The sequence below is a fragment of the Hoplias malabaricus genome, chromosome 4 (assembly GCF_029633855.1).
Source record: "Hoplias malabaricus isolate fHopMal1 chromosome 4, fHopMal1.hap1, whole genome shotgun sequence".
NCBI lineage: Eukaryota > Metazoa > Chordata > Actinopteri > Characiformes > Erythrinidae > Hoplias > Hoplias malabaricus.
Genome location: NC_089803.1, coordinates 42,957,904 through 42,984,763, shown reverse-complemented (window position 1 = coordinate 42,984,763; position 26,860 = coordinate 42,957,904). Strand labels below are relative to the sequence as shown.

Sequence of the window (26,860 nt, the reverse complement as noted above, 5' to 3'; positions counted from 1 at the left end):
GCAATTTTTCCCCTTTGATTAAAGCAAATTCTTTACTTTTCCTTGAGTTCCCAGCCCACGTATTCTGTTTCACCAGAGTACACTTTCCAAATTCCAGAGTAATTAATCAAGTAAATACAAAAAAGGAAAGAGTAGAAAAGAAAGAGAGGGCAGAGGAATGGTGCAGTACGGTTATATAAGAACAAGAAATTTCACAATTCCTTTTCAAATACTTTCCATTAAATCATTCTCCCTTTACCCCATGAACTGTTCCACTACTTGTAGCTGGATGTTACTGGATATTGTGCTCTGCAATTACTCACAACCTTCAGATATTTCCAGCTCATACGCAAACACATTACAGTATCTGGCCTAAGCATACAGTGTTGACTGTTACATAAAGCATAAAACCAACAAGTAAAGAATAAGAAGCCACAGGAAAACGATAAAGCCGGCCCAAGCAGTGTACGGAGCTGTAGAGTGACATTTGTCTCTGTGTGCCTCTACAGATAAGAGAATTGTACCTCTGTTCCAAGAAGAAGACCAACAACAGAGGGTGCTGGTGGGCTTGGTGGGTTACAACCTATTCTCCCATAGATGTCCTATAGAGTTTCACAAATTTCTCCACCTGATCTGAATAATAAGTTACCAAATATTGATGAGCTGGGGTTACCTCAGAAGTGGCTAAATAAATATTATTAGTAGTAGTTTAACCTGGAAGAAAAGGCACATACATAAAACTATAAATGCAAAATATTAATTTCAAACAGTTAATACAATTGAAGCTAAAGGCACCACCACACAGGTATGTAAACTACATTATTAATCATTATTAACATGGGGAATAAACACACAGCTGATAAAGTTACTCTGTAAACATGCAATATACATGGCCAACTGTGGATATTCTTTACAAGCTACTTTAATATGCAATGAGTGTTGACACACTGTCACGCCCTGTCCTGTACTGTCATATGTCTATATGTCTGCCCCCCCATGTGCTCATTTAGCACATGGCTGTGTTTGTTTTGTCCTTGTCTCCACCCTAGCCCCGCCTTAGTCCTAGCTCAGTCTCATTAGTGTTTCCAGGTGTTCCTCGTTTGTCCTGTGTATTTATACCCCTGTGTTTGCAGTGCTCCCTTGTGTGTTTCTGTTTCTGTTTACCTATGTCTAAACTGGTTCATTGCTGTTTCCTGTTTGTCCAAGTCCTGGTTTGTTCCTCTCCAGTCCTGTTTAGTTTTTCTAGTTTGCTCATGTTTGTTTTGTTTTGTTCTTTGTAATAAATAATTCCTTGGGTTTACGTCCGCCTCCTTGTTCTCCCTCAGCCGTGGCACACACAGCTTGTATAACCTCTATAGTAAATAAGTGGATGCTCTGGAGCGTATAAAATCACCATATTCAATGCCAAGCAGTTGATGTTACTGATGGGCTTTAACCTCCTCAGTATCCTTTTGGGGTAGTTTGCCTAAACCATAGTGGTATACACTTGTCAGAATGTTTAGGACCCAGTGACAGATGGACTTAGGCAGGTTGAACTCTCTTGCAGCTCTGGAACAACGGTTACAATCTGAAGTATGTAAACTATGCTCATATACTCCAGGGATGGTAGAATTCTGGTGCATAATGTCCAGACACTTGTTTACTACATTATTTATTGCCCTATTCACAGACCTCAAGGATGTCTTAGGTTATTTGCAACCACAAACAACTGCAATTACAGTGAGAACTAGGTGTTCTGTTACTGTCAGTGACCCGTTTTGTGTAGTTTTCAGCCACTCATCCAGTGGAGAATGGGCCACCGTTCAAATAAAGTATTGTCATTGGTGGTCCAAAGCAGTGTCTTTCTACAGATGCGTGTAGTACAGACTGATACAGTGTGTTTTATTACTGGTTTAGACCAGTGGTTTCCAAAGTCACGATGAGATACATAATGTATGCCTCTTGTAATTATTCCACTGTAAACTGTTTTGTTCAATAAGAAGTTGCAGTTTTGTATGAATTACCATGATTCAAATAAATTCCAGTGGCGTTTGAAAGTTAAAGATGTGTGCTATTTGTACACATTTTCAAAAGGGAGGCACTGATTTAAACTATGGTAGATAAGTCATGTGCTTCACTTTGGCCTATGCGATTGTAATAGTGTGTAAAGATTCTAGTCAGTACTTAATTAGTTGTAAAATACATTCCTCATTTTCACAGCCTGTCCAGAGTGACTTCCAGCCTTCTTGATTCTATTACAGAGACAGGCTATTTCAGCATCAGGGGACCCTCATTGGTATAGCGTGGTGATAGATAGATAGATAGATAGATAGATAGATAGATAGATAGATAATCATTAATATGTTTTACCTATGTAACAACTATAATATGATTAACAAGTCAGTGATGATCGTTCCTTGTCTTGTTCAGATGGTGGACAAGCTACGGGAGCATTTGAACAGACACCTACCACGGCTGGGGAAGAAGAAGATTGACATGCTAGTGGTGAACTATGTAGCTAAACTGGTGTGTATGCTCCCATTGTCACTTGAGACATTGTATGATCATTTCCTTATTAAAACAAAATTATTATTATTATTATTATTTAATAATGCTTAAATATACAGAAACCAAATTGTGCTTCTTAAAGAAAAACTGACTTAGAACCACATAGATTCTATTCTTTACTCATTATTAAGATATATAGCTAATATGCTATTATAATAAAGCCATGCAAGATAATAAGTAATAATAATGCTAATTATGTTAACTAGATGAAACTCGTTTAATCACACCCTGCCAAGCTGAGAGCTTTCTCCAAGAGGTATGAAACCAACTACTGCTTCTAAGCTGCTGCTAACATAACCCCATTGGACAGCTCAGCACGCTCAGGTGCCCAAGTGTGCTACGCCAGCTAACAGATGTCTACATTGGCTAGCACCGTGGTCAGTGATGGTCATCCCATCGGCCCTGAGAGAGAGACTAAATTTTGTTTTGAAAGAAACAGGCTATGGGCCCAACTCTTCTATGTTATATTTCACAGTATATGTCTGATGTCAGGGAAGCATGTGGACTGATGTCTCTAATTTCCTGTTTGATATGTGACAATCACAGACAATTTCCTTTTAAATAATACGCATGATCTGCCTGAATCATGAGAAGACAAGAGGATGCACCATTGGTGTGGTTCTTCCTGTTTTTACAGAGTGCAGACGTGTCAAAGTCCTGCGTTCTCTGTGTGTGTGCTCGTATGTGTGAGTGTGAGTGAAAGAGATTGGGACATACTAAATTTGAATTTGCTGAATATGCTAAAGGTTTTTGAACCCGAGAGACTCTTTTCAATGAAAACAGGAAATAAATGTGAATCATTTCATCCATCAAAGGTGTTCACCATGTGAAATTCCAGCAGTTATCACTGTCATTGAAAGGCACATCTGCCTCAATTTCTACAGTGTATTTTCCAGCAAGATGTAACAGATTTATAGAAAGAAGGCAATGACTATCACAGCTCCTAAAAAATACCCAATTGGTCAGTTTCTATGGGGAGATTAAATGATGCAGTATCGGTTGTAATATATTTTCATATTTATATTTAAAACAATACATTTTATATATTCTAGAAATATATTCCTTAAGACTCAAAAGTGACCAAAGATGTGAGTGGGTGAGTGAATGTGTGAGTGTGTGTGTTGCCCTGTGAAGGACTGGTGCCCCCTCCAGGGTGTATTCCTGCCTTGCACCCAGTGATTCCAGGTAGGCTTGGACCCACCGTGACCCTGAATTGGATAAGCGGTTACAGATAATGGATGGATGGATATTCCTTAAGATATTAATTACTGAGCTATTTAGATAATCAAATGGTGGCCTCAGATTTCTCCTCAAAAGGACAGAAATATCACAACTTACAGTAATTATTTAAGCTAATTATAATATGAGCTCTTTCTTAATAAATGAACACATACTGCTGAGACGTATAGCTTTTTTTCTCCCTGGGTGCATCAGACAATTATATACTGCCAATATGATATGATTCTGGTATTATTGTGCATATTTATTAATTATATAACGCAGAGCCTTCTTTCTGCTTGTGAAAGTTATTAAAGTGGTTATAGAGTTAAAAAATGAGGATTCACAGGTTTCACTGTGTGTCTATTTACATTTGCAGTTGGAGATGGTGAGGCATATGCTGGAGTCTGTGTGGCTGAAGCTGAAGCTGGGGCCCACTGTGCTTTGTCTGTAAGTGCTGCTCTTGGGTCATCTTTAATTTCGATTCAGACTCTTTACAAAAATATGGCCACCCAATGTGGCTCATTCAAGGGACTACAAAGCAATTTAATTTCAATTTACATTGCATGGCACAAAATTAATAATGTGTTTTTTTTAACATAAAAATGAATTATTGCTCTGTTAACTGTCACCTCTGTCTTATGTTGGTGGGTTCTAGTAAACAACAGGGTAGCTCTGAGGATTGGGTGATGTTTCATGTGATGTGTCGGATTCTGGAAGCCACTCGAGGACTCTGTCTGCCTCTCCCACCAGGTAAGAGGAACTCCACACCTGTCTTTTCAACACCTTTTTTACTTGACTTACACCTCTGCCACTCATGATTTATTGGAAGTTATAGGGTGGTGGTCCATCACCTGAGAATGCGGTTCCACTGCTCCTCAGTCCAGTATATACACTTGTATATACACACCTCTGGACTTATAGTGTACATTAATCTTTTGAATTTTGTGCATTTACAGTCTAGCTGAAGGATAATATTGGGACTGTTTTGTTTTCTTCTAAGGAATGTTGTAAGATGAGGGAAATGACATATATCATATACTGCCCAGTTGTGTTAATATTCATATGATGGTTGTGAAATGTTATTTAATAACATGAGTATGGATTATATTAATGGCTGCATTCTAACCATCTGCACTAGGTTATTCTACACTTCTGACTGTGCTGGGTGTGCGCTGTTTGCCTCGCCACACTTTCCTGCAGTATGTGGATCACGGCTTTCTACAACTCACTGAGCCTTTTGTCTCCCGTCTCATGACAGGTATACCTTCAATAAGGAGAAATAACCATAATTCACCTTAAAGGAACACTATGTAGTATTTCTACCTTAAGATTACAGCTTCAAAATCTCTGTGATGTTTCGCTGTCCTGTAATAAGGAGAATAGAGCCCCTGTCATTACTACTCTGGGCTTTGCACTGCAGTACATGCACTATGTAACTATTGGAGGAGGGTTGGAAACCATGCCTCCTTCACTATCTGAAGCCAAATTCAGAAGAGCGCTAACTGCATGAAAGTGAACACAGTGAAAGTGCTACAAAACTGAACAACTCGAGGTTCACATGAGTTTCTGTGGTAATTCAAAACCATACTACCTTAAGCAAATGAGAGAACAGTAGTTACCCTAAATTGTAGATGTTGCCTTAAGATGCAGAGTTCATGAAAAAAATAAGTTTGATTGACTTTTATATATCTGTAAAGTATTAGAAGTTTAGTGAGCTCAAAATTTTAACTTTATATTTGAAGTTTATATGTAAATTTTGTTTAAAAGTTGTTTAAACAAATCTTTTTGACAGTGTGCACATAGACACTCGAGTGATATGATTAAATTCAGAGGAGCGTGATTTTGGCAGAAAAATATGTATAATTGTTAGAGCTCTTGAACATCTGTATTCAGTAAAAACACTCCACATCTCAGTCAATTCTGTAATTGACTCAGAAACTTACATGCTCTGACTTGTCACATTAGGAACACAGTTTGCCAAGAATTAGAAGTAGTAGCCATTCTGTTCTCTGTATGCATTGTTTCTATGGTTAGGTAAAATCAGCTCTGAACTAAAGTAAAAACGGCAGTTCATAAACTACTGAACTATGACTGCACTGGAGTGGTTTAACATACACAACATCTGATGGCATAGGAACCAGAAATGTGTTAAACTCTGTTCTCTTTTTGGTGTGCTCTTAGTCTAAAATAAAACACTAAATACCAGAAGTGGTACCTCAAAGGAGGTTTGATCAATCACCAAGCAGAAGAGATACAGTCAGCAAAACATAATGAAAAACAAAATGCAATCAGTGTTAAAGGTTCTGTAATTGATTCTGGTGTTATATTTGAGGGCAGCCTTTGTCACTGTCACACAATTACAGGGATCTGGTGTTGTGGGTTCGAGCCCTGCTCCAGGTGCCTGCGTGTGGAGTTTGGTGTGTTCTCCCTGTGTCTGCGTGGCTCTTCAGGGTTTACACGTCACCATTTAGCACATACTTGGCACGTTTGGAACCTGGATCGAATTGGGACTGAAAAACTATATGGTTTCAGAGACAAGGTACCAGATTTGGTCAGTGGAAAAGCAAAAGTGCCGTGCTGAGTTGAGTAGTTTTGTAGGATCCATGCAGGCGAAAAGCACCATAGGTAGGCTCTGGACCGTGACCCTGAACTGGCTAAGCGGCTACAGATAATTAATGAATGTTATATTTGAACTCAACAGCAAAACAGCAGACTCTCCGCCCCCAAATTCACACACTGCCTAGGTAGCAGCAATGGGCTTGTGGACCGCCTCCTTTCCTGGGCCTGTGCACAAGCACAAATGCCCCTTGTTGCTGACTGGCTGGAATAGTGTTGTGTCGAAGAGCCACCTTCTTTGTTTTCTGTTTGCTGAGCCAGGGCTGAGTGGGAACACCAGACTTTTTCCCAACAGAACAAAGAGCTAGCAAACTGTGAGGAAACATGAGCTAAATTTTACAAACAAGTGTATAGGACTGAAATCATATATAACGCTAGTCAAAGCATCATTGCATTACTTTTACGTTAAGCTTTAACACACTTATGTGTGAGAAAATACTCAAGACAAATCCAGCAAAACGCTACTAAAAATACACCTGCTTAAAAAAATAACTAGTTACTACCCCTGATCTAAGAATAATACAGTGATACGATCAAAAAGTAATATTCTTCATGTCAGGCCTGAACAGGTCATCTGTTTTTCCACTGCAGGTGGTTCTAATTCAGAGCAGTGACTCAGAGGAGCACAGAAAAATTTATATAGCAAGCAAGAGGCAAGAGCTCATACTCATGACAGAAGAAAGCCACACCTTATTGTTAGCTGCTTGGAATATTCACCATTCACTCCAGCACACTTAAGAGCATTGTTTTACTGTTCACTTCAGGTTTTAAACCCTGCTATTAGGACTATTAGGATGAATAATGCTGTAAACACAGCAGGTACAGAGTCAGTGAAAGGTCTGAGTCTCTTGCAGGGTTTGTTTAGTGCCGGTGAGGAGTTTGTCCTCCTTTGTACTACTCCTGGCACTGAGACAGAACCAGCAGCTTATAAAGGCAAACCCTGTAGAGTTGGATTCTTTTGAAGTCTGGCAGAAGGTTGTTAAACAATGAATGTGATTCTAATAGACGATTCAAACAAATCCAATCGTTATTTCTTTCAGAGTGGGCCACTGTCAAGGAACAAGTTCTGTGGCACGACTTTGATTAATGATACCAAAGAGCAATGGCTGTGCTTACTTTGGCTGAATCTCAAACAGCTCCTTACTCTCCATGTAGTGCCCTTTGTAGGTTGCTGTCACAGGATGGCACAAGGTGTAGAGACAGAAGCACATGTGGAGATGTTGGGTTTAATAAATACACAAAATCTAGGGCCACAAACCAGAAAGTTTTAATAAACACACAAAATGAATGACAAATCAGGTGACAGGGAAAGAGCTTATATAGGGGAACACATAATGAAGGATCTTAAGATAAACAATAAAAAGTTTATAAGAACGTTCTTAAATGCAGTTTTCAAAAAAAAATCTCAAATATTGTCTTAAGGTCTTAAATATTATCTGGAATGAAGCCTTTGCTGCTGCATTTTAGTTTAGAAATATCACATTTCTAAACACACAGTTTTAAAAATGATTTGACCATTACTACTGGTATTCAGTTAAATCAATGCAGCAGGCATTCAAGCAGATGAAATGCAGAAGTAAGCATTTTTGAATTTTTAGTAAAGAAGAACTAGAAATGTAGGTGGAGAGAATAGTCAACAAGAACAACCCCCACGTTTAACCTTGTTAAATTATACTTTATTGATAGTAATTCATCTATTATTTTAGGGGTTTACCTGAACTCTAAGACAAGGCTTGTATAAGGTTAAGAAAACAGTTAAGAACATATATTTCTAAAGAATACTAATTGTTGTAAAGTTAAGAAAAAAAATGCAATGATCTTAAGAAAATGTTTGAAGAATGACCATTTATCTTAACATTTTTTACTGAGTATGAAGTTAAGAAATATTAAAAAATTCTTTCTTAAGTTACTTTTGTTAATCCGACTCCAAAGAAAACACATGTCAAAGAACATAAACACAGGAGATCAATTAACACAGACTCTGCACCTGAATAATATAATGACTAATATAAAGCCACAAATATTCAACCTTAAAGGGAATATAGATGATTCTGGGAAACTATTCTCACAGGAAAACAAACTCCCCTCCTGCTTGTTTTCATTCAGAAGCTTCACATATTGTAAGGTGAAAAGGTATTTTGAGTAAGAAGTTGGCTGTTGTTTGTATGTGGCTGAAGTTTAACTTGTCTGTACATTTTTATTCACTGTTTGAAATACCACAGAAACTCATTTGTTACTTGTGTTGTTTAGTTTTGTAGCACTTCTGTTCTCTGTTTACTTTCAAGCAGATAGCACTCTCCCAAAATTGTAACAGCAAAAATTTCAACATTAACGGCCAATACAGCAGGGATAGAGCAACACCCTCATCTCTTTTCATGCTTTTCAATGTAGTGAGGTCTCTTCGCCGTCCAGACTTCTTCATGTGCTATTCCTTATGTGGCTCATCCAGCAATGCAGAGAGAAAACCTGGGATATTTTAAGTTTTTTTTAAATCCCCAATTTAGTTTTCCGTCCAATTTACTGAGCTAGAGCTGTGTTCAAACATTGGAGCTTTTTCCAGTGTGCATATAATCTGGAGAGCTAGCAAATAGTGAAGAAACATAATCTGAATTTCTTTATCATGTATCACTGTCCTTTATTGCTTATTGTCAGATCTAGATAACAGTGATGGCAATGAAGAACTGAAGTTCAGTGTCCTGAAGAGACTTCCCGAGGTAATGTCTTAATGACGGTCTTAATGAATACAGACTGACTGCAGGAAGTAAACACTCATGACTGCCTTCACTCTGTTTTTACAGATGTCAGTAATTGCTGTGTATATAGGAAGTTAAATGGGAGTGTGAGTGTGTGCTAATGAACTATGGTTTAGTTTCTCTGGTTGTAATGTGGCCAATGGACGTACAACAGAGAAATCTCATTTCCCTTCAGAGATCAGTCTTTCTGCTATGGAAATCTCTTCTTTCCACACTGGGTTTTGCTTTTGCAAAGTATGGAATGTAAAATGTTTTGAGCTTGTCTGATTTAATAACCACAGATGTGTATGTCGTGAATCTTATCCTAATTACTTATTTGTATATAGATTCCTTTAGTTTCACAATTCCTTGCATATGGTCACTAAACATTTTAATGGCTTGCCCTAATATGGATCTGGTTTTAGTCTATGGAACAGAGAGTGTGTCAGCTATGGGATCATCCTATCAGCTCAGCCTGCATCTCAAGAGAATATGTGAGAACTCGACTGGAGAAATACACAAAGACCAAGGTGAGTGTGGAGATTTAATCAAATCATTGTCAAATCAAGTCCCAAAACGATTGTAGCCAAGTTATCAGTCTAGCCATGACATAATTACTGGGATATTACTTTTATAATGAAATAATAAAAACAAAAGAATGGTTCCAAAGGAAAATGACAACAAACTAATCCTGAGCCAGTTGGGAAAAAGGGTAAATATATTTTTGAATATTTAAGGAAGTTAGTAATGCTATAGGCCCTGACTGGGTCAGCAAGCACAGTCTGGGATCAACTACAACATGAGATTTTTTTAGTAGTGCCGCATAGTTCATTCACAACAATATTATTGACTTATCATTCAATATATGGACATTAGCTCCAGAATTTTGCCCATTGTGATAACTTGTGTGTTTGTTTAAATGACAATGAATGTCACCTATATTTTACATAGTCTCACTATTCTGTTATGATATGTGCCTTTTGTCGGGAAACATATGCATTTATTTATTTAAAATACTGAATGTATAAATATTGTTAAGAACTAAGGCTTTGCTAAAATTTAAAGTAGCTCTTTAAATGGGTGCACGTTCATTATTATGCTATTAAGATAGCATGTGCTGGCATACAATTGTCTTAAAATGACAATAATATCATTTATTGCAAATGATATGAGTGGATAAATTTGAGAGCACAGTGATATAGGGAGTTTTCAAAGAAAAAAAAATGTATGGTCTGGGTAATTCTTCACCATTTTCTCCACAAGTGGTTGGTTGCATGTATAGATTACTCCAAGAGAACAATACAGGTGCTGGTCATAAAATTAGAATATCATGAAAAAGTTGATTTATTTCAGTAATTCTATTCAAAAGGTGAAACTTGTATATTATACTCATTCATTACACACAGACTGATATATTTCAAGTGTTTATTTCTTTTAATTTGATGATTATAACTGACAACTAATGAAAACCCCAAATTCAGTATCTCAGAAAATTAGAATATTACGTAAGACCAATACAAAAAAAAGGATTTTCAGAAATGCTGGCCAACTGAAAAGTATGAGCATGTACAGCACTCATTACTTCAGGCTTTTGCCTGAATTACTGCAGCAATGCGGCGTGGCATGGAGTCGATCAGTCTGTTGCACTGCTCAGGTGTTATGAGAGCCCAGGTTGCTCTGACAGTGGCCTTCAGCTCTTCTGCATTATTGGGTCTGGCGTATTGCATCTTCCTCTTCACAATACCCCATAGATTTTCTATGGGGTTATGGTCAGGCGAGTATGCTGGCCAATTAAGAACAGGGATACCATGGTCCTTAAACCAGGTACTGGTAGTTTTGTTACTGTGTGCAGGTGCCAAGTCCTGTTGGAAAATGAAATCTGCATCTCCATAAAGTTGGTCAGCAGCAGAAAGCGTAAAGTGCTCTAAAACCTCCTGGTAGATGGCCACTTTGACCTTGGACCTCGGAAAACACAGTGGACCAACACCAGCAGATAAAATGGCACCGCAAACATCACTGACTGAGGAAACTTTACATTGGACCTCAAGCAACAGGGATTCTGTGTCTCTCCTCTCTTCCTCCAGACTCTGAGAGCTTCATTTCCAAAGGAAATGCAACATTTACTTTCATCAGAGAAAATAACTTTGGACAACTCAGCAGGCCACTTCTTTTTGGAAGCAAGACGCTTCTGACACTGTCTCTTGTTCAAGAGTGGCTTGACCCAAGGAATGCGACAGCTGAAACCCTTGTCTTGCATATGTCTGTGTGTGGTGGTTCTTGAAGCACTGACTCCAGCTGCAGTCCAGTCTTTGTGAATCTCCCCCACATTTTTTAATGGGTTTTGTTTCACAATCCTCTCCAGGGTGGTTATCCCTGTTGCTTGTACACTTTTTCCAACCACATCATTTCCTTCCCTTTGCCTCTCTATTAATGTGCTTGGACACAGCTCTGTGAACAGCCAGCCTCTTTAGCAATGACCATTTGTGTGTTGCCCTGCTTGTGTAAGGTGTCAATGATCTTCTTCTGGACAACTGTCAAGTCAACATTTTTCCCAATGACTTACAGAACTAGACTGAGAGACCATTTAAAGGCCTTTGCAGGCGTTTTGAGTTAAATAGCTGATTAGAGTGTAGCACCAGGTGTCTTCAATATTGAACCTTTTCACAATATTCAAATTTTCTGAGATACTGAATTTGGGGATTTCATTAGTTATCAGTTATAATCATCAAAAAAAAAAAAAAATAACACTTGAAATATATCAGTCTGTGTGTAATGAATGAGTATACTATACAAGTTAAACTTTTTGAATGGAATTACTGAAATAAGTCCACTTTTTCATGATATTCTAATTTTATGACCAGCACCTGTACAGGGCTGAATACTGAATTCCAACAGTAAATGGTTCTAGTGGCTGTGTTGTGCTATGGGGTATTCCCTTCTATATATTTCCAGCAACATGTAGAATTTCAATCAAGGCATTTTTAAGCTCCTCTAGTGGCTCATGGAGACCAACATCATAATGACGTTTATGTAAGTCTAAAGCACGTTGCAATAATTGTGTAACTAATTGCTAGACTTAAGCAATATGTGGGTTCTTTCAATGTTTAAAGTTTGTGATTGGATGTGTTTTGTAGGGCTCAGTTCTTCTGGACAAAGATGAGACATGTTTCAAGCCTAAGTTTTTGCCGTTATCCTACCTTGCCAGCATCCTCTCCCACATGGAAGAGCAAGGTATGTAATGCAAGAAGAGTATATGATGTAGTGGAGACTCACCAACATAGATAACAAAGAAATGTGATTTTTTTTCATTGTGTTTAAGCTTCAAATCCATTTGAAGAACAGGAGAATGTGGATGCCAGGTTTGTGGAAGAAACTGCACTGAAACAGACATTGATCAAGCTGGGCTTTCAGGATAAGTAACAACAGTGAAAACAGGAATGAAAAGAAAAGGATATATGAGGTGGGCAAATAAAAGATCCAAAAATTCGGAGACTGACGCAATTGGGCAATAATTATTCCTGTGTCAAGCAACCGAGACTCAGAGCTGTGTCACACTGAAAAACAATGACTAATATCCTGCTGTGTCAATCACACATGTTGCAGCAGGCTGCCCATCACCTCTAATGTCTACCACATTTTACTGGAAAGCCATATGCTTCAGCTGGCACCCAAATGGACAAACAAGTGCATGCCCATTTTGCCTAGGAAATACATATATTACAGCAGTTTTACTTGCTTAACTAGATTAACTATTAATTAACTGATCCAAATATTGGTCAAAAGGGATTTTTTATACTTTATACTAAATGTTTACACTTTTCTTTTGGATTTTTTTATATTAAATATGTAGGCTTTGTGTTTTGTCTGTTTTCAGCTTTTTGTATTGTCTATTTCCTGTAATAGATTAAAATTACTGTAACCGTCAATGCCCCTGTTTACATTTCTATTTAATTACTGGCTAAGCTGAATGGGGGATTGTTGTAACCCATGACCATGCTCTGTGCCCAAATCCCCACCCAACAAACCGTCCTCTGAATCTATCACTCAGTAGGATTTCCTGCATTCCACCCACCTTCCATCTCTTGCAAAAGGTGTAATGAAGCCCTTGTTTACTAAACTGTATAGTGGAAACAGGTGTGCTGACTGAAACATCTACTGTATTTGAGTCATTTCTCTAAAAGAATAATGATTTGGAAACACGCAAACTACAGCATCTAAAGCAGTGTATATCAAGCCTGGTCCTAGAGGCATATTTGTTGCATTTCCTTTTCCCAACACACCTGCCTCAAGTAATCTCTTAATGAACAAGTTCTTTCAGTGTTGCGGTGGGTGTTTTAAAGCAGAGAAACCAATAAATTGTGCAGGGCAGGGTGCCTCTAGTACCAGGGCTGAGAGGAACTGATCTTAATAGTTGGATCAGAGTCTAAATAATATTTCATCTCTTACAGTAGTATGAAATTGAACTATGGCTAATCCTCACAAAACAAGAAGTGTGCAGTTCCACAGAACTATATGAGTAAGAACTTCTGATGAATTTCCCTATAGTGACTTTTGAAGTGAAACTTGTCTCTGGAAAGCACACAGCATGAGCCTCAATCCTCCAGGCATCTAGCGCTGGCAGGTTTGCAGCAACTGAATTTCCTGCATGAATTGTCAGTTACAGTTTAAAGACAATGCAAGCCAGCCTCAGCCAGGAAGAATGAGCCCTCAAATTAAAAGCACATGAAATGGCTGTTTATTCCTCTCAGCCAGTAAAAACATTCTGAAGAACAGGACTGTTCTCTTATGAAAGGGGAACATATTTACTTTCATTTTGATCAGCCTTCTTATGATTAGGTTATGTGGATATAAGGGAGACAAAGACAAAAATCTAAAGCTCAATGGGTTTTGGCTGAGGTTTGCGGATGTGGCGCATGCTGGTCCCTGGCTCACTGGGTTTGAAGGGGGCCAGCGCTCCATATGGCTTGGGTAAAGGTAGAAAGTCTTCATCTGGAATATAGGCATTGGGACGAGCCTCTGCTGTGGTGAACACTCCATTTGGAAGCTGTTTCCATTCGTCCTCCTCAGCAATCTAATAAACACATATATACAAACACATTAAAAAAATTTAGTAAACACTAACATCATTCACACTGCTCATTCTTAGAAAAAATAAAGCAGCCACACTGGGCATTGAAAACAATATCAAAATAATCAAAGCAATATCAAGCAATAGAAAATGGCTCCTTTGGAAAAAGGTGTGCTTTGGAATTACTCCCAAACTTTTATAGTCGCTAATACTGTTACAAATATTTGCTATTGTTCCCAGTACATTGTTTAAAATTAATTAATTATCTGCAACTGTTTATCCAGTTCAGGGTCGTGGTGGGTCCAGAGCCTACCTGGAATCATTGGGCGCAAGGCGGGAACACACCCTGGAGGGGGCGCCAGTCCTTCACAGGATAACACACACACTCACACCTATGGAAACTTTTGAGTCGTCAATTCACCTACCAACGTGTGTTTTTGGACTCTGGAAGGAAACCAGGGCACCCGGAGGAAACCCACGCGGAGACGGGGAGAACACACCAAACTCCTTACAGACAGTCACCCGGAGCGGGAATAGAACCCACAACCTCCAGGTCCCTGGAGCTGTGCGACTGTGACACTACCTGCTGTGTTACCGTGCTGCCCATTGTTTAAAATGTACCAGTGAAAAACAAACAAACAAAAAAATGTATTTCCCTTTTAAAATGTTGGAGGTCTTCAAAATTTGATGAGTGTATCTACTGGTATAAGCTGTATGTCCTACGTGTGTATGTGTTTTGTGTATGTGTGAGTGGCTGATGAGGCTGACCCGGGCTTTTTCCTCTGAATCTGCTTGGTGACGATGCTGTTCTTTGAGGCAGCGCTGCCACTCCTGCTCAATGCTGTCTGACGGTGGCAGCCCCTGCTCTAATCTCCTGTGGCAGGCGTCCAGCTGCAGCTCCTTATCACACAGCTCCTGCTGCAGACACAGAGCCTGGGCCTGCCTCATGGACAACTCTGACACCACCGCCATCAGCTTCTTAGTGCAGTCCTTAATGCGGCTCTGATATTCATTCACCTGAGGAGACACAGCAGTGCTACATCATCCATCACTGGATAGAAGACATAGAAGACTTTACACCAGGTTTTGGAACACTGCTGTGAGTATATGAATTCATCCATAAAAGAATGGAATTAGTACTAGAACACAAATGGCACTCCAACTTGTCCTAAATGCACTGCATGGTGGTCCCTCACTTCAGAGAATACAGTCAGGACTGCTCCATAGTCCAATGCTGTGGGACTTCATATGCCCCTCTAACTGAGGTCATGGTGACCTTAGACTTGTGTAGGTGCTCCAGAGAGGCCCTTTCAGCTGCTAATGGTTTTTATGTAGTATGCTTTTAAACAAGACAAAGTATACACCCTTTCCACAAGATATCACGTCACTGGGCTCTTAACGAAATGTTTTTGTTTTGTTTTTGTTTTTAAGTACCACAAGGCTCAAACAACACGGTACTGTTCTCCCCCTGTCTAAACAGCCTTGTTCAGAATGTCTGGTTTGAACGCCTTTTCCTCAAGCTCACACAAATGAGAAGTGAGGTGCAGAGCCCTTGGTTTTAGTCATTTTTGCTCAGTTTTCCTGTTTCTCCATTTTGGTGTTCCCATTATGGGTTCTGTGTTTCTCTGTGTAAACTCCTCTTTGAATGCTCACATAAACAATGAATGAATGCTTTATTGTCATTGCACATTGTACTTGTACACATAAAATGTAGTCCCAGTAAACAAGGGGTGTGTGTGTGTGTGTGTGAACTAAAAAGAACATCATGCATAAAATATACAGGTTAAATCAGACTGTGTCTGTGTCAAATCCTACCTTTTTGGCCAGGTTGAGTGTGTCCTCTTTACCAGTCTCTGCTTTGGTGCAGATGTGCTGGGACAAACGCGTCACCTGCTCATAAACCAGCTCTTTCTCCAACAGCTGAGCCTCTCTCTCTGCTATACGCACCTCTAGCTACACACAATAAAATAAACAGTGAAATGGTTACACACATTCCATCAGAGTATGAGAATTAAATTTATTTATATCCTACCTCTTCTATCTTCTTGATGAGCTCTACAGGGGAGGGGTCCTCACCACTCAGTTTACGTGATCGCTTCTCTGTAGCCTGGTCTTCAAGAGCCTTCTCCAGGAACAACATGCGGTCCTTACACTCAGAGAGCTAATGCACACACAGAAACACACACACACACACATGCTGAATATATTATGTTTTGAATTGTGACTTTCCATCAAAAGGAGAATATAGTCCAAGACTAAGCTTAATCCCTGTCTGGGAAACAAGCCCATAATATTTTTCTCTCGTACAAACTGATACCTGATGTACCATAGTACAAAGAACAACAAATAAGCACTAGCCCTAAACACAAAACCTATAAGAAATGTTTTACAATAAAAGGATGACAGAGGTGGCATTAGCATAATACAGAATACATTTCTGAAATGGACTGAAAGATAATGAGCTACAAGATACAGAACACGTTCCACAGATTAGGGGCAATTACACTGAAGCATAAGTCCCCAAAAAATGGACAGTTTAAAGGGAGGGATAACCAAGAGACAAATAGACCTCACTAAACATACAAGATTTCAAGTGTAGGACTTTAAACTGTATACACAGAGAAACATGTTTCTCCAACAATTGGAGAACAGGGAAAATGCCAGCGGAACCCTTGGGAAAATTTAGCTTGGGCAGTGGAATGCTGAAAGTCCTGAAGATGTTGCAAGACTTTTGGTGGAATGTCAACATTGAAGTAGTTACAATAAACTAGACGCCATGGGATGTTTCATTATCTTTCCATCTTAACATAGATTGGAGCTGGGTGGTGTTATGGAGATCAAAAAATACTTTTAGCAACACTATAACATGAGGTTCAAAAGAAGGGCATGTTTAGATAATGCACACTTAATTAAATCAATTAAATTTACCATTAGATGTATTTGGTGACTAAAGAGAAGCAGAGATGGGAAAATCTTTTTAGAGCATACTCAGCCTCTATGTCAGCCTATCATTATATTTCACAATCTTGATCAGAAAACACAATGGCAGAGAAACATCATCAAAGTACAACCTCAGCCAAGTACAACCCCCCCCCCCCACCCCCACATACACTTCCACCTTAAAAGATGAAGAGCCTCTGAATGCAAACAAGCCAGAAAAAACTGCAGTTTCCCACAACCATAGATGTTCGTGGGTCTGTAGTTTTATTGTAATTTAAGAATAATTATAGGTTTCTTGATAACAACTAACTACTAAAGCTAGGGACATTCTGTGTCATATACCTACAAAAAGTAGTACAAAAACAGTAGTTTGTAGTCATCCCTCCAAAAGTTGTGGATGGGTTTGTTCAACTGCATATTAACAGCTTGTGCACATTGAAAAGCATGAAATTATAAGGAATGCTCTGGTGTTGTTGCACATGAGCTTAAGGTCACCATACCTAGTACCAGGTTTGGGGTAGGCAGGTATAAAGCACTTCAATACTCGGCTGTGGAGCAGTACAGCTTTGTTCTCTGGAGGAATGGAGCTCCATCCTAATCTTTCAGGATGAGTTGGAGTGTTTTGTTGTTATCCAGACATTGACCTCACTGCTACTTTTGTGGCTGAATGCTATAACTCCTCAAAGAAAAGTTCCAACATTTAGTATTCAGCCTCTTCAACAGGGCAGAGGCAGTTACTACTGCAAAGGGGACAAACTACCTTCTTATATCCTTAATTTCAGAAGAAATGTTGGATAAACCAGTGTCCACAACTTTGTTGAGTTTATATTGCAGTATTTAAGAATTTAGCTTTTTACTGTTAGTCTTGAATGGATTTTGGTAAACTATATTCTCTCAGCAAAATGAAGACATTATCCATAGAGAATAAAACCTATTCCAATTTCTTTCTTGTATGGGTCGAAATTTATACGAATATGTTCACTTAAAACTAATTCATGTTGTACAAAAGGACAACAGAGACCATTAAAGCTCTATTCTGAATGTGCACTGATATTGATTTATAGCATAATTGTCACTTAATCAGGCACAGGCAAGCTGGAGGCACAAGCTCACACACAGGGCACACACACTTTTTGTCAACTTCTCAGCTGCTCCAGCTATGTCAGAACAGACAAGACATCAATCGGTGGTGACAAGAAACATGAGAGTGTGTGTGTGTCTGGAGAGATTTTAGATTTTGTAATCAAGTATGTACCTGACATCAAAATGTACTCATTAACACAAATAAATCTGCACAAAGCCTGAATGGAAGGTTTCAGTTTCATACCTTCTTTAAGCAGGTCCATGCACAAAATTCAGAGACAAGTACCACAGAGACACTATTACTGCGTTCCAGCTCAGAAGGGCGTGACGGGAAAAGCACAGCACAGAGTATTAAAATCTGGCACGCTCTTGTAATTCTCTGACCTCACCAAAACACTGAAGGACCTTCAACAAACAGCTCAGAAAAGAATCAGAGCAGAAAACTTACACATCTACAACCCCAAATACAATGAAGTTGGGAGGTTGTGTAAAACATACATAAAAACAGAATACGATGATTTGCAAATCCTTTTCAACCTATATTCAATTGAATACATTACAAAGACAAGATAATTAATGTTCAAATGGAAATTTTATAGTTTTTGTGCAAATATTCACTCATTTTGAATTTGAGGCCTGCAACACATTCCAAAAGAGTAGGGACAGGGGCAACCAAAGACTGGGAAAGGTGAGGAATGCTCAAAAAACACCTGTTTGGAACATTCCACAGGTGAACAGGTGAATTGGAAACAGGTGAATGTCATGATTGGGTAAAAAGGGAGTATCCCCGAAGGGCTCAGTCTTTACCAAGCAAGGATGGGGTGAGGGTCACCACTTTGTGAACAACTGCGTGAGCAAGTCATCCAACAGTTTAAGAACAATGTTTCTCAACGTACAATTGCAAGGAATTTAGGGATTTCATCATCTACAGTCCATAATATCATCAAAAGATTCAGAGAATCTGGAGAAATCTCTGCAAGCAAGCGGCTCAAGGCTCAAAACCAACCATGCCCGTGACCCTTCGATCACTCAGACGCCATCTGATTTTAAAACTGATATCCTTCTGTAACGGATATTACCACATCGGCTCAGGAACACTTCAGAAAACCATTGTCATTGAACACATAAGTTCAAGTTAAAACTCTACCATGCAAAGCAAAAGCCGCCAGCTTCTCTGGGCTCGCGCTCATCTGAAATGATCTGACAAGTCCACATTTCAAATTGTTTTTGGAAATCATGGGCATTGTGTCCTCCTGGCCAAAGAGGAAGAGGACTGTCCTGATTGTTATCAGTGCAAAGTTCAAAAGCCAACATCTCTGATAGTATGGGGGTGTGTTAGTGCCCATGGCATGGGTAACTTACACATCGGTGAAGGCACCGTTAATGCTGAAAGGTACATACAGGTTTTGTAGCAACATATGCTGCCATCCAAGCAACGTGTTTTTTTTAAGGGCATTCCTGCTTTTTTCAGCAAGACAATGCCAAACCACATTCTGCATATGTTACAACAGCGTGGCTTCATAGTAAAAGAGAGCAGGTACTAGACTGGCCTGCCTGCAGTCCAGAGCTATCTCCCATTGAAAATGTGTGGTGCATTATGCAGTGCAAAATACGACAACGAAGACCCCGGACTGTTGAACAACTGAAGTTGTACATTAAGCAAAAATGGGAAAGAGTTCCACCTACAAAGCTTCAACAATTAGTCTCCTCAGTTCCCAAACGCTTACTGAGTGTTGTTAAAAGGAAAAGTGATGTAGCACAGTGGTAAACATGCCCCTGTCCGAACTCTTGGAACGTACTGCAGGCCTCAAATTCAAAACGAGTGAATATTTCCAAAAAAACAATAAAGTTTATCCGTTTGAACATTAAATATCTTGTCTTTGTAGTTTATTAAATTGAATATAGGTTGAAAAGGATTTGCAAATCATCATATTCTGTTTTTATTTATGTTTTACACAACGTCCCAACTTCACTGGAATTGGGGTTGTACTAAAACATTTCAGTTGCCATAAAGGTCCCAGCTGGACCTGAGATCAGACAACTTTTGCAAAAACACTTTTGTGTGTCAGGTAGAATATTCTTTAAATTTGGAATGTGTGTACGATTTTTGTGATGCTGTCAGAAATTCACAAAACGCATCATTTCCACATCTTCAACAAGGCAGTGAATGTCTACAGATACCCCATGTATCTCTCAAATGTTCATTACAAGTATATCCAACCAAGACTTTAGTGAGCCAGGGCAGATGTCTACAACACAGATAAGCCTCAGTGTGCAAAGGTCAATAACAGGAATTGTTTTTCCCACAACAGATGGAAACAATGAAGGTGTTGGATTGAGTTTGTGATGGCACGGAAAAAGCAAGTAGAGAAATGTTAACTCATTGTAGATGCTTAGATACCTGTCCTTTTAGATCTTTTACCAACTGCTACAGAAGAATGTTAGTTTGGTTGACAAAAACCTCAAAGTTAGTGTAAGGTTCTTGTAGTTCCTGAAGATATAGTAAACGGACCATGCCCAGTTCTATATAAATGAAACAGTGTGAGATATGTAGGGGGCTAAATGGGCTAAAGGGTGGGCAATATGGCAAAAATATATTTATTACCCTTAGATATCATGACAATAAACAGTAAGTATTCATATTCACTCATTCAGCTAATCAATTTAAAAATGGTCAACAAACACCCACATTTTATTCAGCTTTTCATATACTGTACTGCCTTAATTACACAGAACTTAATAGAACATGCTGGTCAATGTTCTTTAAATTTGTACAGTAAGAGGGGTGTCCAAGTTCTCAGTAAAGATATACAGGTAATTTTATAAAGCTTGTAGGACATCATACACTCTGAGGCAATATAGAGAAAACGTCAGAACTACACCATTATGAGGAACGCAAGTATGCTGACTATGGATTCCAAGACATTAGTCATCCAGCCTACAGCACGGACTCAGCCCTGAATGATTTTTAACCAAAGATTTGTTACCAAATTTAAAGAAAGCTCTCAGGGGACAGCAATAAATGTAAACTTTTCAAATAAATGTATAAAGAAATGTTTTTTTTTCAGCGAACAGAAAATTCTGTACAACACTGACCTATAACCCTGAATAAGAAGTTAATAAGATATTGGCATGTAAAAATCAACATATTGTTGCTGTCCCAGGAAAAAAACACATCTCTGTTTTTGTCAATTTTTAGTTTACTACAGCATTGAACACAGCAAATGCTCTTCACATTGTGTGAAAATGTAATGATGAATGGACCAGTAGAAATGCTCCAATATTTCTTGAAATTCATTTCTATTAACATTAACTTCCAAACGCTCAGGGTTTAATGCATCGACCAGTGGCTGTAGTAATAAAATGGTTAGGTTTGTGTATGAGGGCGAATGTTTTAGTGAGTGTGCACAGGCTACAAATATTGGAAGATGGGGTGAAGCACAATATTGGAAATTGCTGGTGGATGTAGGTAAAAAAAACTGCAGGTCCCAGAGTGCACTGAGGTCAGACATTATGCTGTACTCTAAAAGTAAATGGATAGTTTATTTCATAGAGTTAACAGTTCCATTTGAGGATGCAGTAGATGAAGTACTCAAAAGAAAGATGCTGAAGTACGCAGACTTGGCAGCTGAGGTGAGGGAACACGGGTGGCAGGCACATGTAAGACCAGTGGAGACAGGTGTTAGGGGTTTTGCAGCCAAGTCTGCCACATCCCTGCTTGCGCAATTCAGCATCAGGGGCCGGAAACTAAGGTCAGCTGTGAAGGAGTTATCAGAAACAGCTGAAAGGTCTACTCAGTGGTTGTGGATAAGGAGAGCATAGATTACTTGGGAAAATACACTGTGGAGATGCTAATGTGATTGTTGGTGATTATAGCACGTACAGTTCACATAGAACTGGTGGCACTGAGCATGCATTAACAGTACCAGTAAGGCTAGGACCAGGAAGGCCAGTGTGGATTTACAGATGTTGAAGGTAAAGGGTAAGGTAGAACTGTAAAGCTGGCTTGGTGGGGAGTGGGTCTGGGACTCCAGACTTCACTGTTGAGCCTTTAGGAGGTGTTGTGGGCTTTATTCAGCAGAACACCAACAAGGGGGGTGCCTACCTGATGACCCCTGTGAAGAGCTAGTGATGCAGTGGGTGGTTTGGATACTCAGTGGGTGGGCTGGGCTCAATGAGTAACCGTAGTTGTTAAGGATATCTGGTTGCTGATCGGATCATAAATTGCCACATCAGCCCTAGGGTGTAGGTGTAGGATACTATTAAAGATTGCTAGATGTAGCTGGTTTCTGATTGAATCATAAATGGCCACAGCAACCTTAGTGTTGAGGTGTAGGATTCAAACAACATTTTGTGGCCATAGGTAGAAAGAGTGTGTGTTGGGCTCTATGTGAAGCTCTATTGAATTCTCATAGGATATTTTAGATCTTATTCTGTGTATGATTATACTTAACTGGAGATCTACTTTTTCGGGCAGCAACTGTATGTTTCCTTTCTTCATGCACATGCATTTGAGAATGTCTGCACATAACATTATGCAGAATGGAGAATCATACAGGAAACATACAGACAGAGCTGGCTACATATTCTGCTGAAGTAACTAAAGTCTGTGCATATAGTGGCTGCAATTTTTTTCAAACATTACCAGTAGTGTCTCAAATATGTAACAAGTAACTGGGAGACTCTGATTAATAACAGCAGCTGTAACAGCCATACATGATCAAATTTATATGTGTGGAAAAACCCCAAAAAGCTTTTAAAGCAAAATCTTTAAAGCATTCCATGAAACTGGCTTGTAAAATATAAACTCACTCCTGTTTGGAAACTGATCCATAGGGCAGTTCTATTAAGTTCTTTGCATCAAAGACATGTCCTTGTTTTTTTGCTATGGTACAGTTTTAGCTCTGTAGAATGATTTTGCCCATATTGGCCCTTTCTGTATCAAAAAGCCACAGTATTAGCAAAACATTACCAGGCCCCTAGCCTTTTCTTAATGGCATCTACACTCAAGTGTACGCAGTAACTTGGTCATGTTTTTTAAGTGTTTTGTTTCAGACAGTTTCATCCGGCCGTTGTTGATGTTAAGCAGGCCTTCTGTTTAAACATGGCACAAAATAAAACTAATGGGGAATTTCATTTATTACACTTTTCACTCTGTGCATTCTTTCTGCTGCAGTTTGACTAAAAATGGAAAGATGTGCTTTATCAATGGATACTTAAGCCACCTTCAACAGCAATTATGTTTGGAATGTTTTCATACAATTTACACTTGACCTTATATTTACATTATTTCACATTACTTAAGGGCTTGTGTTTATGTTATAGACACATGTATGAATATCTATTTAGCTGAATGTTTATGTAAATGGCTGGCCCATTTCTAGCTCTACCAGCTCAGCTCAGACATGAAAGCCTGTTGAGAGTGAAAAACAAGCCAAAAAAGCAGAAGAACAAAGCTCATCTGATATTTACAAGGAAAACCAAGTTTGTAACACATTATCGGAAGCATGGTTAATACCTGTATCTGCAGTAAGGTACTCTCCTCCGCCAGGGTTCTTTTACAGGGTAACTGTTTTTTGCACACATCTATCTGCCTTCTCTCCTCAGTGATGAGCATCTTCAGGGAGCGGATTTCCTCCTCCAGTGCCTGGATCTCAAGAGTTCCTTTCCGAATCACAGCCTCTTGCACATTCACCCTCTCATAGAAGATACATATCTCCTCCTCTCTCTCCAATAGTTGCACACCCCTGCCAGACCCAAATATACACTCATATTAACACTGTTTCCTGAGAACCACCTTCAGTTGAGGCCATATTTGTACAAACAACTTTTAAACTCAGTTTTTCACACATTACAGGTAATTGTACGTTTATTGTAGCAGGTTATTTAGGGTATTTACAGCTGTGATTCAATTTGGCATGGACTGGACAAGTTTCTGGAGGTAGGTAACAGGTAATCAGCTACTCTTGCGTCAAAGATTTGCACAGTTCTGCCAGGTTTTGTAAATGTGTTTTACTCATTGTTACAGCCAGATTCAAATCCCACAGATTCAAATCTGGGGATTTTGCAGGACATTCCAGTTTTGTGAATGCTTCTGAATTTTCATCATGCAAATTCACAGTCCTCTGAAAGTGAGAACAGTTGTCTTGGTATACAGAGACCCCAACATCACAGAAACTCCTCCGGCTTGAACCACATCTTGTATGCCATCTTCATTGAAGGCTTCCTGAAGTCTACAATTAAAATGCCACCTATCATCATTTACATACCAACAGAAACAAGATTCATCTGACCAGATAACATACTTTCATTCATGAACAGTCCAATTTTCATGTCTCTTCACCCATTATAACCAGGCAACTGTGTGCAGAAATGAGCAAAGGCCTATTGCAGGCCACTCAGCTCCATGTTATGTAGTTTCCTGTGGAGTGTTCTTTCAGAAATTGGTTGCGAATGACCTGCACTGATTTTAGAAACAATTCTTGCCTGGGATTTTTGCCACTGCTGGTCGAACCCATATTACTGTACACTTGGATACACCTGCAATGCAATCACTCCTTTATGCCAATTATTAACATCTGCTTTGTGACCCATTTTCCACACATCAAATGAGACATTCACTGCACTTTACCACGTATTCTGTATGTATAAATCCCATTGGAGGCATCAGGTACCAAAGTGTCTACATTAAGGTGGGTGGAGGTGAGGTGAATCATTTTGCTTTACTGGGAAAGAGAATGGTACAATTCAGAAAGTAGATGGCACCATGAAGGAGGGTTGTTTCTTAAATACTTAAGAAACATCTCAATAAATCAACCAGAGAGCTAAAACCTGGTCACAAATTGGCCTTCCAGGAGGACGATGATCCTTAGCATTCCTGCAAAGGTCTGAAAAAATGGCTAAAGGACAACAAGGAGAATATACCTTCTCATCCCAAATGAATGTGATCAGACAAGACAAGCCTGCTGGCCAAAGTGCTATGATTAGCCAAGACAAGGCTGAAGTCCAAAGAAATTCTTTAGAAGAATTATTGCTTTAAACGTTTTGTGTAATCTCAAACAGATTTGCTTACATGATATTTGTATGTCATACTGTTCCCTATCAAAAATGGATTAACATACTGACAAAACCATTTTAATAGTACATTGTGCATTTTATTTGTCCCTTTTAGCTAATGTCATATTGTCAATCAGAAACATCTCCATTTTTGATTTGCTGCATCATTTGAACACAGCAGCTGTTACACATTGTGTAAGAAATTCATGATAATTGGACCAATTAAAATGCTTCAAAATGAAAATGAAAAATCTTTTTAAATTTACTGCCATTGAAATTTAAAACATTTTTCCCCCTCTCCTGTAAAGCTGCTATTTCATGTTTTTCAATGGACAGAAATAATACATAATACAGTGACAGGAAGCAAGTCTGAGATGACGAAGAAAAGTTAGTCAGCGGTACATCACTCTGAATCACTAACTAAATGTAAATGATTACTGGTAAATGATAAATGAAACACGCATTTAGTCATGAATATTGCACAGAGTTTTTTGCTTGGGAATAAATTTTCATTATTTCATTAGCTTTTTGTAGTAATATTGGGAGATCAGCTACATTTGGGGTAAAGGAATATTTTTTCCATTTATTTTTCAAAAAACTATTACTTTAAGGGTTAGTTCTGAAAGGCTGATGATTGGTTATTTTCATTTAACTTAATTTAACTTGTCTGTAAATTGCCAAATGTACTGGGTGTGTTTGAGCAGAGATATCACTGAAGTGTATGTGATATGAGCTTTCTAAGACCACAGTAGTGCACCCCTGCTTACTGACTCCTTTTAGACTCACCGTTCGTTTCGGCTTTTGACGGAAGCTTCATGGTTCTTACACATTTGCAGTAGCTCTTTCTCCTGGTTGTTGACCATGTGGGTGAGCTTGCTGATGTTCAGCCTCTGCTCTTCTCTCTTGTGCCGCATCTCCTGGAGCATCCAGGCCACTTTAGAGATGTCATTCCTCAAGCTGTCCCTGATGGCAAAGCTGTGGACGTGCTTCAGATGAGACTTCTGTTGCAGCCTATGAATATTACCCACAAAAACTTAACAAAACAGAACTTTTTAATGTTGGAGTTTGACATCATTTTAAACATTACATTCTAAACACTTTATTATTAAATAATAAATCTGCATTCAAATTTGTGATGTCATCATGCACTTTGGTCATAAATCTGTCCCTGCTTCTAGGAGAGGAAGGAATTAGTGGAAATGAGAAATAGCACCTGTCCTTATTGATTGCATTGGTGCGCAAAATCTCAATCTCAATTTCCAGGATTTTGAATTTCTCTGTCATATCTGCTGTACGCTGAGTGGCAATCTGGATCAGATTTACACAGTTGTTCCTCTCACCCTTGATGATATTGTACAGTTTTCCAAACACAGTCAGTCTGCATACAATTAAACACAGTTAAATTAGGGTTGCATTAAACAATCACTACAAACATGTCTACATTGCAAGCAGTTAAATGCAGTTTTATTTCATAAATAATGACCATTACAAAAACTTACCTATGATAACAATTCTATATGTACAAATTATTTGCATAGTAAAGAAAAAATGGGACCATTTCTGTGATTCTCTCATGTTTTAACATCAGCTGCACATGCAAAAAACTAATCTATTATTA

General features: G+C 38.9%; 2 protein-coding genes across 3 annotated transcripts in view; one reads left to right on the top strand and one right to left on the bottom strand.

The window, feature by feature from the left end:
• gsap (gamma-secretase activating protein) overlaps positions 1-12,714 on the top strand; it is a 32,328-nt gene extending 19,614 nt beyond the window's left edge. The window contains exons 23-31 of the mRNA XM_066667085.1: positions 489-550; positions 2,389-2,484; positions 4,124-4,194; positions 4,403-4,497; positions 4,886-5,005; positions 9,016-9,077; positions 9,521-9,625; positions 12,230-12,326; positions 12,415-12,714. Of these exons, the coding sequence (XP_066523182.1) occupies positions 489-550; positions 2,389-2,484; positions 4,124-4,194; positions 4,403-4,497; positions 4,886-5,005; positions 9,016-9,077; positions 9,521-9,625; positions 12,230-12,326; positions 12,415-12,515 (809 nt within the window). The 3' untranslated portion in view covers positions 12,516-12,714. The remainder of the gene's footprint in view (positions 1-488; positions 551-2,388; positions 2,485-4,123; positions 4,195-4,402; positions 4,498-4,885; positions 5,006-9,015; positions 9,078-9,520; positions 9,626-12,229; positions 12,327-12,414) is intronic.
• A 1,176-nt stretch (positions 12,715-13,890) lies between these two features.
• The window catches only part of ccdc146 (coiled-coil domain containing 146), a 33,228-nt gene continuing 20,258 nt past the window's right edge, over positions 13,891-26,860 (bottom strand). For both annotated transcript variants that reach the window (XM_066667082.1, XM_066667084.1), the window contains exons 13-19: positions 26,456-26,620; positions 26,029-26,253; positions 23,705-23,933; positions 16,196-16,324; positions 15,979-16,116; positions 14,932-15,180; positions 13,891-14,166 (exon numbers count right to left, since the gene is read on the bottom strand). In XM_066667082.1, the coding sequence (XP_066523179.1) occupies positions 13,966-14,166; positions 14,932-15,180; positions 15,979-16,116; positions 16,196-16,324; positions 23,705-23,933; positions 26,029-26,253; positions 26,456-26,620 (1,336 nt within the window). In that variant the 3' untranslated portion in view covers positions 13,891-13,965. The remainder of the gene's footprint in view (positions 14,167-14,931; positions 15,181-15,978; positions 16,117-16,195; positions 16,325-23,704; positions 23,934-26,028; positions 26,254-26,455; positions 26,621-26,860) is intronic.